We start from the raw sequence: 15,849 nt of genomic DNA, 5'->3' as shown, positions 1-15,849 counted from the left end.
ACAACCTTAGAAACCTTTCTGTTCTTTTGTTTGCCTTTTGAAATTAAACAAGTCCTAAGTTCAAGGACAAGGTAACCTTACAAAAATTACATGCTTGAACTATTACATGCATTGTATGATATATATAAAATAATGTATAAATAGAGGGGAATATTGTAGAGGTTGGAGAAATCCATGTATCAGTCAGAATTTAGATATGATTTATTTCTTTGCCATGTGTCTGAAGAACAATCTAAAATAATTAAATTGGGGCAATTTTATCTAAATACGGTCTACAGTTAAGATATTAAAGTTTGCTCCCCTTACTGACAGTATGAAATCTTATAGTCTGTGATATTTTTAAACATTTGATTTTCAGTTGTTAAAGGCAAATATGAATGCATATAAAATGCTTTGCTATTTCTCCTGCTGCTGAAAACTGCCATAACTGTTTGGTTTTCCAAAAAATGTGCATAACCTTTCTCATGTGGGAAAAAAAAGAGCAAAGGAGGTGTGGGGCTATAGTCCTGCTTGGAGAGGTGGTCTCTATGTAGGTCCTTTGTTTGTTTAAAGCAGTAAAAATAAAAATCCTTTTTGTCTATGTACTTTAAAAACAACATTTATTGCTTAAGTTTTTTCTTGATAACCTATGTTGGCATTATGAATTATTTTTTTACTCATAGTTTATTAATTTTTAGGATTCATTCCAGAAAATCCTTCTGGCTCTTTGTAAGCATGCATCAGATACAAACAACATTTACAAGAAACACAGGGTTCTTATAATTTATCACTTGTTTGTCAGTCTACTACTTAAAGAGATTAGAGATGGTTTAGGAGGAGCATGGGCTTTTGTCCTTCGAGATGTAATTTACACCCTGATTCATCACATCAGCAGCAGGTAAATGCAGTAATTATATATTGTTCTTCCTGTCTTCTTATAACTTCTTGTATTTCAGTATTGCAGGTATTAATGCATTTGTAGAAATAATTAAAATTTACTGAAAGAAAAAATTAAATTGCCTTTCTTTGATGTTTTTGGAATTTAAATTCAGAACTCATACTAAAATTTGGGAATTCCTGCACATTCCTTGTGTTTGCATGTTTGCTCGACAAATTGTAGAAATAAGAAGTGTTGGGACATTTTGATGACAGAAAGGGTGTTTGGGAATTTAAAGGTTATAGAAAAAATATTCAAGTTGTGGGGTCAAGTGCAAAGTAAGCATATGCAAAATGAAATGTGGTAATTGAGTTAGTGAGGAGTATTGACACATTTTCACCGATAAGAAGCTAACAAAATGAGTCAGAATCGGCACATGCTATCTCTTGTCTTCAGCTTGTCTTCAGATTGAGAAACCTGGTACTTCATCAGGCTTAAGGTTTAGAGATTTTTATCTTTCATAAGGACTAGAGATATTTTCTTACTTAAGGTGTGGCTTTGGATTTCTAAGACAGTTATTCATCGAAATGTCATTGAGTTTCATTGCAAGTTGATTGCTTTGCTTGTTGAAAGCACTTCATATCCTGAAATATTGAAGAGAGGTGTGGATTTTATGGTAAATGCCATTATTATGGGACGTGTTGTTGGGATCAACACTGAACTGGGGCAGGAGCAGTTGATGCAGTGGAGGGCAAAGCTCCCATTCAGGGGGACTTCATCTACCTCTACAAGTGGGACAACAGGTACATTGAAGTTGAACATAGACAATCCATAGTTGTTTCACCTGAGATGGAATAACTCCATGCACAAGTGCAGGCTTGGGAGCTGACTGGCTTTCCAGGAGAGGACCCAGGAGGCTTGGAGGACGGGCTGAACGAGTTATTAGTGTGCCTTTCGACACTGAAGGCTGACTGTGTGCTGAACTATGCTGGCAAGAGCATAGCCAGCAATTTGAGGGAAGGAGTCGTTCCCCTCCAAGTTATATGAACCTGCAGTAGGACCACTGTGTCCAGTGTGAGGCCTCTTCAGCCTGGACATGAGAGATAATGACAAATGGGGATGAACGGAGTGGAACACTCCCAGGGGAATAAGTGGAGTTGTATTTTCTGTTCTCCAGAGGGGAAGATACCTTCTAGAGAACATAGAGCCAGAATTTTCCTAGAAGTATATGCTGGAAGGACAAGAGGTAGCAGCCACCAAGCTGCAGTATGGGAAGTTCTGATTGGACACAAGGGAACAGATGTTCCTCAGTGAGAACAGTCAAATACTGAAGCAGGTTGCTCAGAGAGGCTATTGGTTTTCCATCCAAGCAATGTGTTAGAATTAAGCTCAACAAAACTCTGAGAACCTAAAGCTGATCTTGCTTCAGGCAGGAAGCTGGACTAGATAATTCCCACGTCTTTTGTAACTTAAATCTTTTTTTGTTATTTTGTTTTTTCTTGAACTAACGGTTAGGTGAGAGAGGGGATGTGTTTTCCACTTTATTTTGTTTCTGTCAACATTGATTAAGTTGATAAATAAAAGTTCAGAATCAGTTCCTCTCATAATATTTATTTACGTTTGTCCTTTTCCCTCATTTTTCACTGTTGTATAAGTTAGTACTTACACAACATTAGAGATAATGACAGTTTGTATTTCTGAATTTCACTTTTTTGTTTCCTGTGACAGACCAGCTATTCTCAGAGACGTATCCATGCGCAGCTTTTCACTCTGTTGTGATCTTCTTCATCATGTTTGCCACATAGCGGTAACATGTTGCAAAGATGCTCTAGAGAGCCACCTTCATGTTATTGTAGGAACCCTAATACCTCTAATCCCTAATGCTGTGGACCAGCCTGAGATTCAGGAGCAGGTAGTTTTGACTTATTCCTTATTATTATGTTTATTCCTTATCTGTTAGCCTTTTAGTTCATGTTTACTGTTGTTAAGGCTCTGTCTATACTTATGTTCAATTTTGATTCCTTCTTTCTATGCTTTGTAGATTTATATTAAAAATATTATCTGCGATGTAACACTATTACCTTTAATTTTTTATATATTTCTTGGTTCTGTACTTCTGTTTTGACAAATATGTGTTCTGTATCTAATTCCTGTGGCTTAAAGCAGTAATTGAGATGTTTGTATCATAATTGCTGAGATTACTGTATCACTTAACTTCCTAATTCTCTGCTTACTTAGTCTGTAAAAAAATCAGATTTCTAAAAGAGCTTTAATGCTTTTGTAAGGTCTTATATGTCTACTTTGAATCTGTGAACCTTTTTCAGCCAAATGTGAACAGTTTATAATTTTTAACAGTGTAAATAAGTCATCTTATTATTTTTACAGAGCTCTTTGTTTAATGGAATTTGGAGAAATACAGACTTTATAACCTGAATAAGAAATATGACTCAAGAATATTTCCCTGTCTTTTTTGGTTTTCCTTTACTTTTTATGTTCAGGTCTTAGGCCTGTTGAAGTACCTGGTGGTAGATAATAAGGATAATGAAAATCTGTACCATGCAATCAAATGCTTAGATCCTTTTCCCGAATATCCTGCTTTTAAAGATTTGCGAGCGACTCAACAGAAAATAAAATACAGTAAAGGACCTTATTCGCTTATGGAGGTAAATACTTCGTAAAATATTTCCCATGACAAAGTGGGTTTTGTAATGCAAACTTTCAAAAGAAAATTAATGTTCTGTCTGTAGGTATAGAATTAGAGGATGGTTTGGGTTGGAAGGGACCTTAGAGGTCATCCAGTTCCATCCCTTCTCCCACCAGACCAGGCTGCTCAAGGTCCCATCCAACCTGGCCTTGAACACCTCCAGGGAGAGGGCATCCACAAATTCACCGAGCAACTTGTGCCAGTGTCTGACCACCCTCACAGGGAAGAATTTCTTCCCTATGTCTGATCTGAATAGTTGAGAAAGATTTAATCTAGATATGGGGATTCTTTTTATTGTGAGTTTCAGACACTGAGATATAAGTCTCCATTATTTTGCATGTATTAATATCCACATTGTGGACTGCAACTTCTTTACTTGAAGCCTTTATTTTTATCCTGTATGTGCTTAATAAAAAATATGATTTTGCAGGAAATTAATCACTTTCTCTCAGTTGGTGTTTGTGATTCACTGCCTGTGACACGACTTGAAGGGCTGTATGATTTACGCAAAAAATTGGAACAATATAAAGATCAGATGAAGGATCTCCTGAAAAATTTCCAAGGTACTGACATCTGATTATGTATTTTATTTCTTTTGTATCTGGTTTTAGGTGTATAATGATATAACCCTATTCTACTTTGACATGGACTATTTTATTTTATGTCTTCATATTTGTATGGTTAACAATGTAACCTTATAATTTTACAAGCAGACTAAAATGGGATTTATTATTCATGCAAAATCTGAAATATCTTTAGCAGAGTGTATTATAGATATTATATGAGGTGTTATATGGCAGAGAGGATAAAACACCCTTCAGCTTTTTTGGCACGAGGCGCTTACAGAATCACAGAATTGTTTGGTTGGAAAAGACCTTTTAGATCATCAGGTCCAACTATACCTATCCACTACTAAACCATATTCCTGAGCACATCATCTACCCATCTTTTAAATACCTCTGTGGATGGTAACTCAACCACCTCCCTGGGCAGCCCGTGCCAGCGCCTGAGAACTTTTTCCTAATGTCTAATCTGAACCTCCCCGATGCAACTTGAGGACATTTCCACTCATCCTACGGAAGTTAGGAATACAGAGAAGTGCATGAACTGGTGAATGTTATGATGACGCTGAGTAGGGAACACTTACCGCTTTTAGCACACTACAAGAACAGACTAAATCATCTGGCAACAGTTATACAAGAAGAACCATGGTTTTTTTGAACAGTCTGTATACAGCGTGGAACTTGCTGCCACTTCTTGTGGAGAAAAGCATAAAGGACCGTGAAAGGAGTTACACATATCTCATAGAGCTTCTAGGTATGAAGGTCTGCCTAGAAGTTCTCAGTCTGCTGACTGGCAGAACATGAAAAGAAAAACTCTTGTTTTGTTGGAGGTGGGCTAGCAGGCTTGGTGGGCCTGTTGCCTTGATCTTGCCTTATACTATAAGTCTGTTGAGCACTGCAAATAACTTTATTATTATTATTGTTGTAGGCGTTAAGTGAAGAAAACAATTATTGATCAAAACTTGGGGCCCAACAACCCTAAGCAGTGCTACAGACTAGGAGAAGTGTGGCTAGAAAGCTGCCTGGAGGAGAGGGACCTGGGAGTGTTGGTTGACAGCGACTGAACATGAGCCAGCAGTGTGCCCAGGTGGCCAAGAAGGCCAATGGCATCTTGGCTTGGATCAGAAACGGCGTGACCAGCAGGTCCAGGGAGGTTCTTCTCCCTCTGTACTCGGCACTGGTGAGACCGCTCCTCGAATCCTGTGTTCAGTTCTGGGCCCCTCACCACAAGAAGGATGTTGAGGCTCTGGAGCGAGTCCAGAGAAGAGCAACAAAGCTGATGAGGGGGCTGGAGAACAGGCCTTATGAGGAACGGCTGAGAGAGCTGGGGTTGTTTAGCCTGGAGAAGAGGAGGCTGAGGGGAGACCTCATTGCTCTCTACAACTACCTGGAAGGAGGTTGTAGAGAGGAGGGTGGTGGCCTCTTCTCCCAAGTGACAGGGGACAGGACAAGAGGGAATGGCCTCAAGCTCCGCCAGGGGAGATTTAGGCTGGACATTAGGAAAAAATTGTTCACAGAAAGGGTCATTGGGCACTGGAACAGGCTGCCCAGGGAGGTGCTTGATTCACCTTCCCTGGAGGTGTTGAAGGCACGGGGCATGGTTTAGTGTTTGATAGGAATGGTTGGACTTGATGATCCGGTTGGTCTCTTCCAACCTGGTTATTCTATGATTCTATGATTCTATGATTCTATGATTCTATGTTTCTATGACTATAAAACTGTATGCCGAAATAGATAACATTTAAGAAATAACTACTGCAGTTTGACCACGTGTGTCTTCATTTTCATAAAAATGTCAACAAGTCCGATTCCAAGTTTCTATTCCAGTCAGCAGGGCAGCAGGATGTTTTTTAAAGAAATGCTGCTTTTATTTTTTTACATTGACAAATCATATTTTTTCCTAGACCTTATTCCTGGAAAAAGCAAAACCCTTTTGTTTAGAATTCTTATTTTATGAAAAAGTTCCTAGAAAAATATGCAAGTGATTATCCGTCTTGAGAGTTTATAATTTGGCAAAGTTAATTAAGCAACTGAAAACTATTGAAATTCTCTGAGATTCCTGGCAGAAATTTATTTTGGGATATTTCTTGGATTTGGATTTAGAACAGAACTGTGATATTAGCTTAAGTGCTGTCAGTGGAGTCGCACAGTACAACGTCACTGTTTCAGATAACATTCTTGCGCTAACTTAAGCTAATATTTCATGGAGTTAGTTATCATTTCTACATCAAAAAATGGCAGATAACAGCATTTGTGTATTCTTGATTTGGAGATTCTTTGGCATAGTCAAATGCATAGAAATTTTTTCAAGATATCATGAGTGAGTTTTTCTTTTAATGTACTGTTTAATGCCAACGAGCTTCAATATTAATAATGCACGTTGATGTTTGTAGACAAAAGACACTAAAGCAGGGTTCCTTTTTCTTTCTGATTGATAGAAAACCCAGAAGATTCTGTAATAGTGAAATTGGTTGTGAGCTTACTACAGCTGTCCAAGATGGCAGTTAACCATACAGGTGAAAAAGCCGTGCTCGGTGAGTTGATTGGTCCCACAGGCATCCTGGGGCTGTCATTGCACACCCCGGGCTGAAACTGTGGCCATTCTCAATGTTACTTCCCACTGCTGTTTTGTGTTTGCTGCCAGGAATGTTGAAGTAGGTGATATATCTTTTTAGTCGCTGTATTTTACAGCTTTGACTAATAACTTAAATCGTCATCAGTTTATATCCAGATGTCTTCTCTACTGAATAGAGAGTCATCTTTTACATGGGTCATTTTCTTAGGCTGAAAAATAGAAGAAAATTAATCTGAAAATTTGGAAGGCATGTCTTAGTGGAAATTAAGATAGTTGTCCTTCATCTTAAAGCCTCTTTTGTTTTATTAAAATTATTTTCATCGTTTGTGTTGAGCACCTGAATAATGTTTGATTCAAAGCATCAAAACGAAAATCCAAATTGTCTCTTCCCCAGGTGGGGTGAATCTCCACGAAGGTGATGTTTAGTGGAATTAGATGTCTGAACTAGACAGAAATACAAGTAATGAGAGCATGTGCCTTAGAATATTTTTTGTCTAAAAGACTAATAACTGATAACTATAAATGCTGAGCAGTTGAAGCTCACATCGACTTCAGTACGATACATTCTTCAGCGCTTCTGCAAGCTCTGAGATTCAGCCTTTTCTGCATTGTGTTTCTTTAGATGATTGGTAAGATTCAGTTCAAAACACAACCTGTATGTCTTCAGTCTGTTCTTTATTTGCTCTGGCAGTTAAAACAATGTCGTAGAAAATGGAAAAGTTTTCAAGATATATGCTGAGTATGAAGGAAAGAGCAGGGAAATAGATTTTGGTTTCTTTCTGATGAACATTAATATTCCTTTCTTAAAAATATTTTCAAGGTCAATCTTGTTTTGTGTTTTCTTGTCTGTAGTCATGTAGTTTTATAAAATATTTTGTCTGGAAAGCAAATGATACACATTGATACATCATTTTGTGTAAAATATAGATTAATTCTTACTGAGTTTCCAGGCTACTGTTTGTATCTATGGAGTGAAAATGAGTGTCTCTTAGTGGCTGTGATTCTGACCTTTTGAACTTACCTGTTTCTGATGGAAGCAAAAATTAAATTTTTATTAGATTTAAATTGCAAAAATACAGAGCCATAGGCATTCTTAGAAATCTGAGTTAGAAAACGTAGCTGTTACTTACAAATTCTGCAGCTTAAGACTTGTATAAGTGTAATTTTAATCATAACCTCCTCAAGTGATTACTTAAAATTGTTTGCAGATTTTACCCCACAATAATCTTAGTTCATGAGACCTTGTTTTAGTGTGCTAAGAGTATAAAATTATCTGCATTTGCAGAGGCTGTTGGAAGTTGCTTGGGAGAAATAGGTCCCATGGATTTCTCCACCATAGCTCTTCAGCATGCTGAAAATGCACTGGATTCTAAAGCAGCAGACTTACTTGAAAAAAAAAATCTTCAGTGGGTCTTCATAATGTTAACACAAATAAATGTTGCTTTAACAGATAACTGGTGAGTATACTTATTCATTTAATTTATTTAGTTCAAAGCTTAATAGGAGCCGTTAAGTTGTACATTGTTCACGTCATCTCAGAGTAACACTCTGAAAGCGTTATTAACCCCTCTTAGTTTCCAGCTGTATGCTCCTTCAAGGCTCAGATTAGTTATCCAGTCAAGCTGAGATGTTTCCTAGAAATTCTCTAGTTGGACTCAAGCCAGAGAGTTTCTTCTGCTCTATAGAGAACAGCAGTGCTGTGGAGTAAATCGTGAGGCTTTGCTTTATAACAAAATATGCAATGGAATATCCTAGTCCAAATTTTCTGATTTGATGCACACATTATTAGATTGTGGAATGATTTTTCTTGTATGTTTAGGTGATTTTGTAAATAAAATATCAGACTGAAAGTAAAAATAATGATATTGTGTGTCTTATTCTTTCAGTATTGATGTTAGAGCTGCTGCTGTTTCCTGTTTGAAAAACATATTAGCCACCGAGTCTGGCAGTGAATTTTGGGAAGTTTACAAAAATAGAGCTGATCCCATGTTAATCTATCTACAGCCTTTCAGAATATCTAGAAAAAAGGTACCTCTTCTGATATACCTTATTTGTATGGCATAGGGAGTAGAGAAAACATAAAAATACATGCTTTTTAAAAAAAACTAAAAATATTTTTAGATAGTCGTAGTTGAATGCAAAATCTGGACTTTTCATCAGTCTAACTGCAAACATGATTGCTTTTTATGCATCTATTTCCCCTTTTTGTTTCAGCATTTGTGGCTTTTTCCACATAGGAAGTTACCAATTTGACATTAAAAAGCTGTGTGTAGCTTCATTTTTAGACTTATAATTTTTGATTACCTACTCAGTAATGTAATACATTCTTTCTCAGGATTCTAGTATCATTTGAGACAAAAACTTAATGGAAAATAGGTCAGAAAAAAAGATGCATATTTAACCAAGTATTTCCTAATTGTGAAACTTCTTGTTTGTAACTTAAAGGAAGTGTCTATTGTGACCTTGTCGATGTTGCCAGTAAAATATAATTTTTAATAGTTACAGAGTTCCTTGGTAACCTTTACATTTACATGAAAAAAATTGTTATTATCAGTCAGTTGAAGAACAGCTAATATTTAAAATGTTTTAATCTGTGCAGATTGCAATATGAGAGTTTTTATAATGCTTTAGAATTTGTTTATATTTGAAATGTGTATCTCTACTTTCTAGTGTTTTGTAGTACCTACTAAGGAAACGGAGGCTCCTTTAGAAAGGTTGGATGATGCAAATCTGTGGATTCCTGTGGGAGACAGTCATGAGACCTGGATCAAGCACCTAACTAGTTCAATACTGGACAGCGGAGGTGTGCAAAATGAAGTTCTGCAGTTAATGAAGCCTCTATGTGAGGTGAGCTAAATTATACATATGTGTGTATATATATGTATGTGTGCCGTGATGCACAAAAATATGTGATTACTCATCTTGATAGCAAATAGTAATTTCTGCTATTGAGTTACTAGTTTTTCTTAAGAGTAATTCAGATACCTATAAAGTACACTCTTGAAATACAAGATTTGAGAATAGATAAACTTTATAACTTAACTGAATGCCAGCATAGCCGTATTGAGTGGTTTACATTTTCTATATTGCATGTTCTTTCTCAAGCTTTACATTTCATTTGAGTAGATGTCAGTTTGGTTATAACCTGAGAAAGAAAGGCTTTTTGTTGTTTTTCTTAGCAGCTGCTGTGCACAATTGTTTTCTAGGTGAAAACAGACTTGTGTCAAACTCTGCTTCCATACCTGATTCATGATATACTTCTTCATGACTCAGATGAATCTTGGAGAAATCTTTTGTCAGGTCACATCCAGAAGTTTTTTACAGCCTGCTGCAGACTTGCCTCTTCTAGTAGATCTACCACACCTCCAAATTCTGATTCAGGTAATGTCATAAGATTTTTGTTTCAGCTGAAAGAGGGATTCTGGTCATGAACAATTTATCTTGCGACATCAAACATATGATGCACATTTGTAGGCAGACAGAATTTTAGAAAGTTCTGTCCAATTGCTTGATCTTTGTCAGTGGAGATACCAGTCATTTTGAAGCTGTTAATTGGCAAGACTAAAGCTGTTTTTTCTGTGTATCTTGTTTCTTCATTCACAATTGGATGTTTATTACTTTCTCAGTGTAGATCTGATGCAATATTGTGTGCTGCAAGACCAAGTCTTCAATTGTCTCTTAAAATGACTTATTAGTAGTTAAAATTCCTCTCTTACTCAAACAAGAGGGATTAAAGGCAGTTTTCACCTGGATTTTCCCCTTGGAAAAAATATTAACCCTTGCTTTAGGTTCTGCCTGATGTTGATAATGGTTTCACTGAACATTCCAAAGACCTGTTCCATTTCAGCAGAATGAAAGGCATTTGTAACAAAAAGAACTGCAGCAGACTCTGAGTAGTGCAGTAAATTCCAATAAAAACAGTGCATTTTCTAATCAAGCTCACTGATGTCCTTTCCAGTTAGACTGTGGTTAAAATTAGCAAAAACCTGTGTAAAAAATAAGATCTTTGTTAGTAGGCTATGGGAATGGTACACGCACCTATTTTCAGGAGCTGGAATAATGTATTTCTTTTATTTGTGCATGTCCCTTACTTAACACGAATACAGTAACTGCAGATTAATATTTTTTGTGCAGTACCTGCTTTGCTATATCTTCCAGCTACCTTCTTCAGTGACAAATCACCAAAGGAATGAGTCTGCACAATGTCTTGCAGTCTCTTTACAGGCAAGTCATGCAAGCTTCAGGTTGCCAGAGAGGTAAACAAACCCTTAGTACTGCAATTTGTGCAAAGATTGGTGTAAATAAACCTAGTGACACCAGGTATATTTTAAAGTGATTATTATAGATGCAGACTAGCCTAGCCAGAAAGACTAGAGCAGTATTCTTTCACATTTTTGTAGTCAGGTAACAAGCTGTTCATGTGATCCAGATATTTTTATTACTGTCCCTCTTTGCAAGATAGAAAAGAATTAACAATTTCCTGTTTCCTTCCTGTAAACAGCCATGGAAACTACCGCACAAACTTATGCTGAAATGCATAGAGTAACCCAAATGGTTCTTTGAAAAGTATGAGGGGATTTTTCCAAGATATATAAATTTGCCGTTAGTTCAGTGACACCAACGGGCACAATATAGAGTCCTCTTCAAACGTTGTGATTCTGTGCAAGGAATCTTACTGAGGCAATAAGAGAACTTGAAATGGAGTTCTTGAGATGAAAAACTGTCCTAGTACCAAACCTCCCCCCCGGCCCCGTGAAGTTGCATGCTGGTCTAGGTAGTCGTTCACAGGTAAACTGGAGCTGCACTGGCCAGCAGAGCAAAGAGACATTCATTCCAAAGTTAGGATGATAGAATATCAGCAGTATTCAAAATAAAAATTTTAAAACATCTGGTGACTACCAATTTCTTCAAGGAAAAGCTGTTTCTGTATCGAAACAAGGAGAAAAATCTTACTAGAAAACCTACAGAAATTTAATTCCAACCTATCAGGATCCAAACTGTGGCAAGGACCACACAGTTATACATGAGAGAGCTAAGTATTTCTGAACAAGGGTCTTCCTGTCAATACAGTTTGACACGCAAGTTCGAGGAACTTGGAAATTTAAAGCATAGTGTCAACATCATGCCAGTCATTGTTCCACCTGAGAAACCAAACCTCACTGTATAAATGGCCAACTGCTTGACAAAAGTCATACCTACCAAACTGAAAACAAAGAATGTTTTGGACTTTGTGCATCTCAGTCTGGTCAGAGTCATGTGAATCTGTTATTTTGTAATTTTTGGTTGAGTGAATCTTTCAACTATGAGTTGATGTTGAGTGAATCTTTCAACTACTTACATGTTCAACTATTTGTCCTTAGAATTTCGGATTTCTATCTGATGCCATGAAAATAAATGGCACCATTTTCATTTTCTGTCTGTAAGCTTCTAGTTAGCAAGTGAGTATGAACATCATGCTGGCAGCTCATAGTTACTGTTGTACTCATTTAATCTGTTGTTCAAGAAATCCTGAATAACTTTCTTCTTCCAGTTTCCTTGCCCAGTACTTTTTCCTTCCCCCAGCTTGTTAATACTTTCTGGTACTCACAAATAATTCGTTTGGAAATTTTCAAATATTCATCTGATCAAATTATGAAAGAAGAAGTAAGCAAACTCCATGAGGCGTTGACTATACAGTGCTAACAGAACACACCCTGCCTGTGAGATGCTATGTCTGCATTTGCAAGCAGTGCAGGTGTGGGGATGGATCTGGACAGCAAAATGGCATGAAGCGTTAGGAACTAACAGTCAGATGTCCCTATTGCATGTCTTTTGGAAGTTAAGCATGTGGGAGATGATTTACAAAGGAGTTGGTATTCTTTCTATAAGGTCTTTGGTAGCAGTGAAAAGTAAGCATTGTTCTTTAGTTATAACACACAAAATACCAGATATTTCTTTTTTTTTTATGTGGCTTTTGCTTTCTTTAGGAGAAATTTCTAATTCTACTTCTTACTATAGCGTAGTAGTGATCAAACCTTTGCTTGTGCGTTCCTTATTTCTTGCTTCTTGTAATTTCTAAATTAAATTCTCCAAAAAAAAAAAAGAAAAAAATGTAACCCAGCAACCACAGCAAAACCTGTAGATATCGGTTTGTTTTTTCTAATCCAGGAGCAGTGCATGGAAATATAAATCCTTTAAAGGTATGTTTCTGTTTGTTGGACATGCTGCTTTTTGTACAAGCATACGCACTCTGTAAAATCTACAATGAAGCTAGTAAGAAGTATTTAGCTTCATAATAACTTTATATGCCTCATGCCAAAGGGAAGAGGTCTGTTATGGAGCTTTGTGCGATGTTGTTGGATCATCTCTGATTTCTATGGAAAGAAACAGAATCCACAAATTATTAAGGCAAAGATAATTTGGTAAAGAAAATTGTGGTATAAACTATTGTAATGTTGCTGACATCCTGTAAGGAGGGGAAATACACTTTGTGATGAATTATTACTTTAATTCTGGAAATGCTATCCAAGGGAGTTTTTAGTTCTTTTCTTGAGTTTAAAATGCACCTTTCAATTTTGTAAATGTATACGTTATGACAAAACTTCATTATATTCTTTCTTTTAAAATATACATCCTAGAGCAAGAAACCCATAACTTTAGAAGTTTGGATAAAGTATCTCGACGAGCCATGCTTGCAGTTGTGGATTACTTAAGAAGACAAAAAAGGTGAATTATAGCTTTCCAAAATTTTGCTGCAATTTTATTATGACTGTTCTAAGATCTGTTGATGCTCTAGATGAAGGAAGAAGGATGTGGTAGAGAACATGTCAGTTAAAAGAATAAAGATGTAGTTGTGGCCTCGTGTTTGTTACAGAAGTAATATGGCTAGCTGCAAGGGATTTTAACTGTGCTGAATGAGTTATCTAAAACATTTTTGTCTCATAAAATGTTTATGATCTTGATTTTCAGAGAACTAAGATAAAATTAGCCTTTGGAAGGCTTTGTAGTTAGATTGGATTTATTTTGTTTAATGTTTGAGAGAAGGTCTGTTACAGCAATATTAAAGTCTTTATTTAATCAGATCTTTTTCAGGTACAGTCTTTGATGACAGCTTCTGGCTAGATCTGAATTATCTTGAGGTTGCTATGGCAGCACAGTCTTGCGCTGCTCACTTCACAGCCTTGCTCTATGCAGAAATCTATGCAGACAAGATAAATACAGACAAACAGCAAGAAAGGTACAAGGCTTGAAGAATGTAATATACTGACTTTTCTGCTAAAATGGATCGTGGTTTTGTGTCTCTGAAGTGTTTTGTTACATGAAAAGTCAAGGAAACTTAAAAAAAAGTTCTTAGGCATGTGTACTGACCTAGAAAATATTTCTACCAGTCCTTGAATATGATCCCAACCTTGCTAGTTTGCTACCTGTGACACACTCAAAATAGTGTTGTTTTGACTTCTAACCAGAAAGTGTTCTTAGTAGTGTGCATTCTGAGAAACTTCACTAAGGCTGATACTTCTAGATACTAAAATGTATTGAATCTCACTTTCTAGATTGAACACTTTTCAGAGTCTGTTTCTTGCATGTTAATGGTGTGCTAGTGATTGAATTATGTCCAAACGTGAATCAAGGAGAGGAAGAAACCACAGAATAATGACCAGAACTGTGTGGGTTTAACTTCTATAATTTCATAATCTCTAGTATAGGGCTGAATGATACTTGTAGAAGGAGCTTTCTTATGGAATGGACAATTATCTTTGTCTTCTGGTCTAAGAAGATCCAAACATGGAACTAGCTTTGTTTTGGCAACAAACAAAGATACATTCTCAGATAGTGAGTGTATAATAAAAGTACGGTTCTAAGCATAGCTGTTATGTAGTTGTTTTTATTCTTTCCTGGAAGAGAATACTCTTCCTTCTGGCAGTCACAGAAGCAATTTGATTTAATACATGATTAGACACTAAAAGGTGGGGTTTTATTCAGAGGAGAAAAAAAAACTTCCTTTATGTTGGAATATCTTGATTGTTGATATTTTCCGTTCAGCTGACTGCTTTTGTCATTCTGACTGAGAGCCTTTTTGAATAACCTGGTGATATGATAGGCTTGATTTTGCATTTGGTGTTTGTGCTCCTTAGTTCTTAAGTGTTGCTTCAGCATTTCTTTAATATGGAAGTTCATTTAACTAGCATTTGAAACATTTCTTGTAGGTCATCCTTCAAAGCAGCTAGGAGTCTGACATTTGAAGAAGAAAGTCAAAGGTCAACTATTAGTATTTTGGATGAAAAGAGTAAAGAAGAAACTGGAATAAGTTTACAGGTACCTGCGTGTGCTTCATAATCTGAAAGCAAACCTTTAGAATTACTGTTAACAGTAGGTCTCATCTGAGCTGAAGGCAGATCTTGTTAAACTTCAAGAAATATACTTTAAAGTTCTCCTCATGCTCTGATTCAAACTGAAGTCAGTGGCCTGGATGTACAAGTTAAACTGAGGATTCATTCACCTGAAACACTGATTAACTGGCAAAACAGATTTTGTTCCCCTAAAGAACTGACCTCATGGTGGTAGTTAGCCAAGTATCTTTCCGGTTTGTTTCGTCAGAGAGTTATGTTCATTAAAAATCAGCAAGTGAGTAGGAGTAGCAAGTTGTAATAACCAGAACAATGGTAGTATAAATTCCTACAGTTTGTTTAATATGTAAAATCTGATTTAGTAGCCTTATCTAAGTTATTTCCTTCCATAGTTCATTATTCCAGAATTGTGCTTGCTTAGCTGCTATGTCTGATGCTCATTCACTACTCCTGCCTTTTGCTTTTCAGCCAGTCCACCTAAGGCCCAGCAGTGTTTTTAAAAACATAACAGAGAAGTTAGGTAGTCCTGAAGGGTTTTGCTAGACTACAAGACTTTTCTTTCTGTAACAATGGCAGGTTCCGGTGTTGCATAAGGGAAAATTAAGCAATGATAGCAACATGTTACGTGGAAAGACCTGAATTTATAAATTTACATGATATATATAAAACTCACTTGAACTAGTTCTAAAAGAGGTAATTTTTGGTTTGTGGTGCATGTTCTAGGACCTTCTCATGGACATATATAGAAGCATTGGAGAACCTGATAGCCTCTATGGCTGTGGTGGAGGAAGAATGTTACAGCCATTAGCAAGGTATAATTTATT

At 36.6% G+C, this 15,849-nt stretch overlaps 1 protein-coding gene across 1 annotated transcript in view; it reads left to right on the top strand.

The window, feature by feature from the left end:
• ATM (ATM serine/threonine kinase) overlaps positions 1-15,849 on the top strand; it is a 74,160-nt gene that overhangs the window by 31,995 nt on the left and 26,316 nt on the right. Inside the window, exons 29-41 of the mRNA XM_069883448.1 lie at positions 678-877; positions 2,585-2,768; positions 3,355-3,519; positions 3,991-4,123; positions 6,562-6,657; positions 7,984-8,155; positions 8,585-8,726; positions 9,369-9,545; positions 9,905-10,079; positions 13,316-13,403; positions 13,759-13,914; positions 14,885-14,993; positions 15,749-15,837. Coding sequence (XP_069739549.1) covers positions 678-877; positions 2,585-2,768; positions 3,355-3,519; positions 3,991-4,123; positions 6,562-6,657; positions 7,984-8,155; positions 8,585-8,726; positions 9,369-9,545; positions 9,905-10,079; positions 13,316-13,403; positions 13,759-13,914; positions 14,885-14,993; positions 15,749-15,837 — 1,886 coding nt within the window. The remainder of the gene's footprint in view (positions 1-677; positions 878-2,584; positions 2,769-3,354; positions 3,520-3,990; positions 4,124-6,561; positions 6,658-7,983; positions 8,156-8,584; positions 8,727-9,368; positions 9,546-9,904; positions 10,080-13,315; positions 13,404-13,758; positions 13,915-14,884; positions 14,994-15,748; positions 15,838-15,849) is intronic.

This window comes from Phaenicophaeus curvirostris, chromosome 1, assembly GCF_032191515.1.
Source record: "Phaenicophaeus curvirostris isolate KB17595 chromosome 1, BPBGC_Pcur_1.0, whole genome shotgun sequence".
NCBI lineage: Eukaryota > Metazoa > Chordata > Aves > Cuculiformes > Cuculidae > Phaenicophaeus > Phaenicophaeus curvirostris.
The sequence above is the reverse complement of the archived record's forward strand: the minus strand, read 5'-3'. Positions and strand labels throughout refer to the sequence as shown.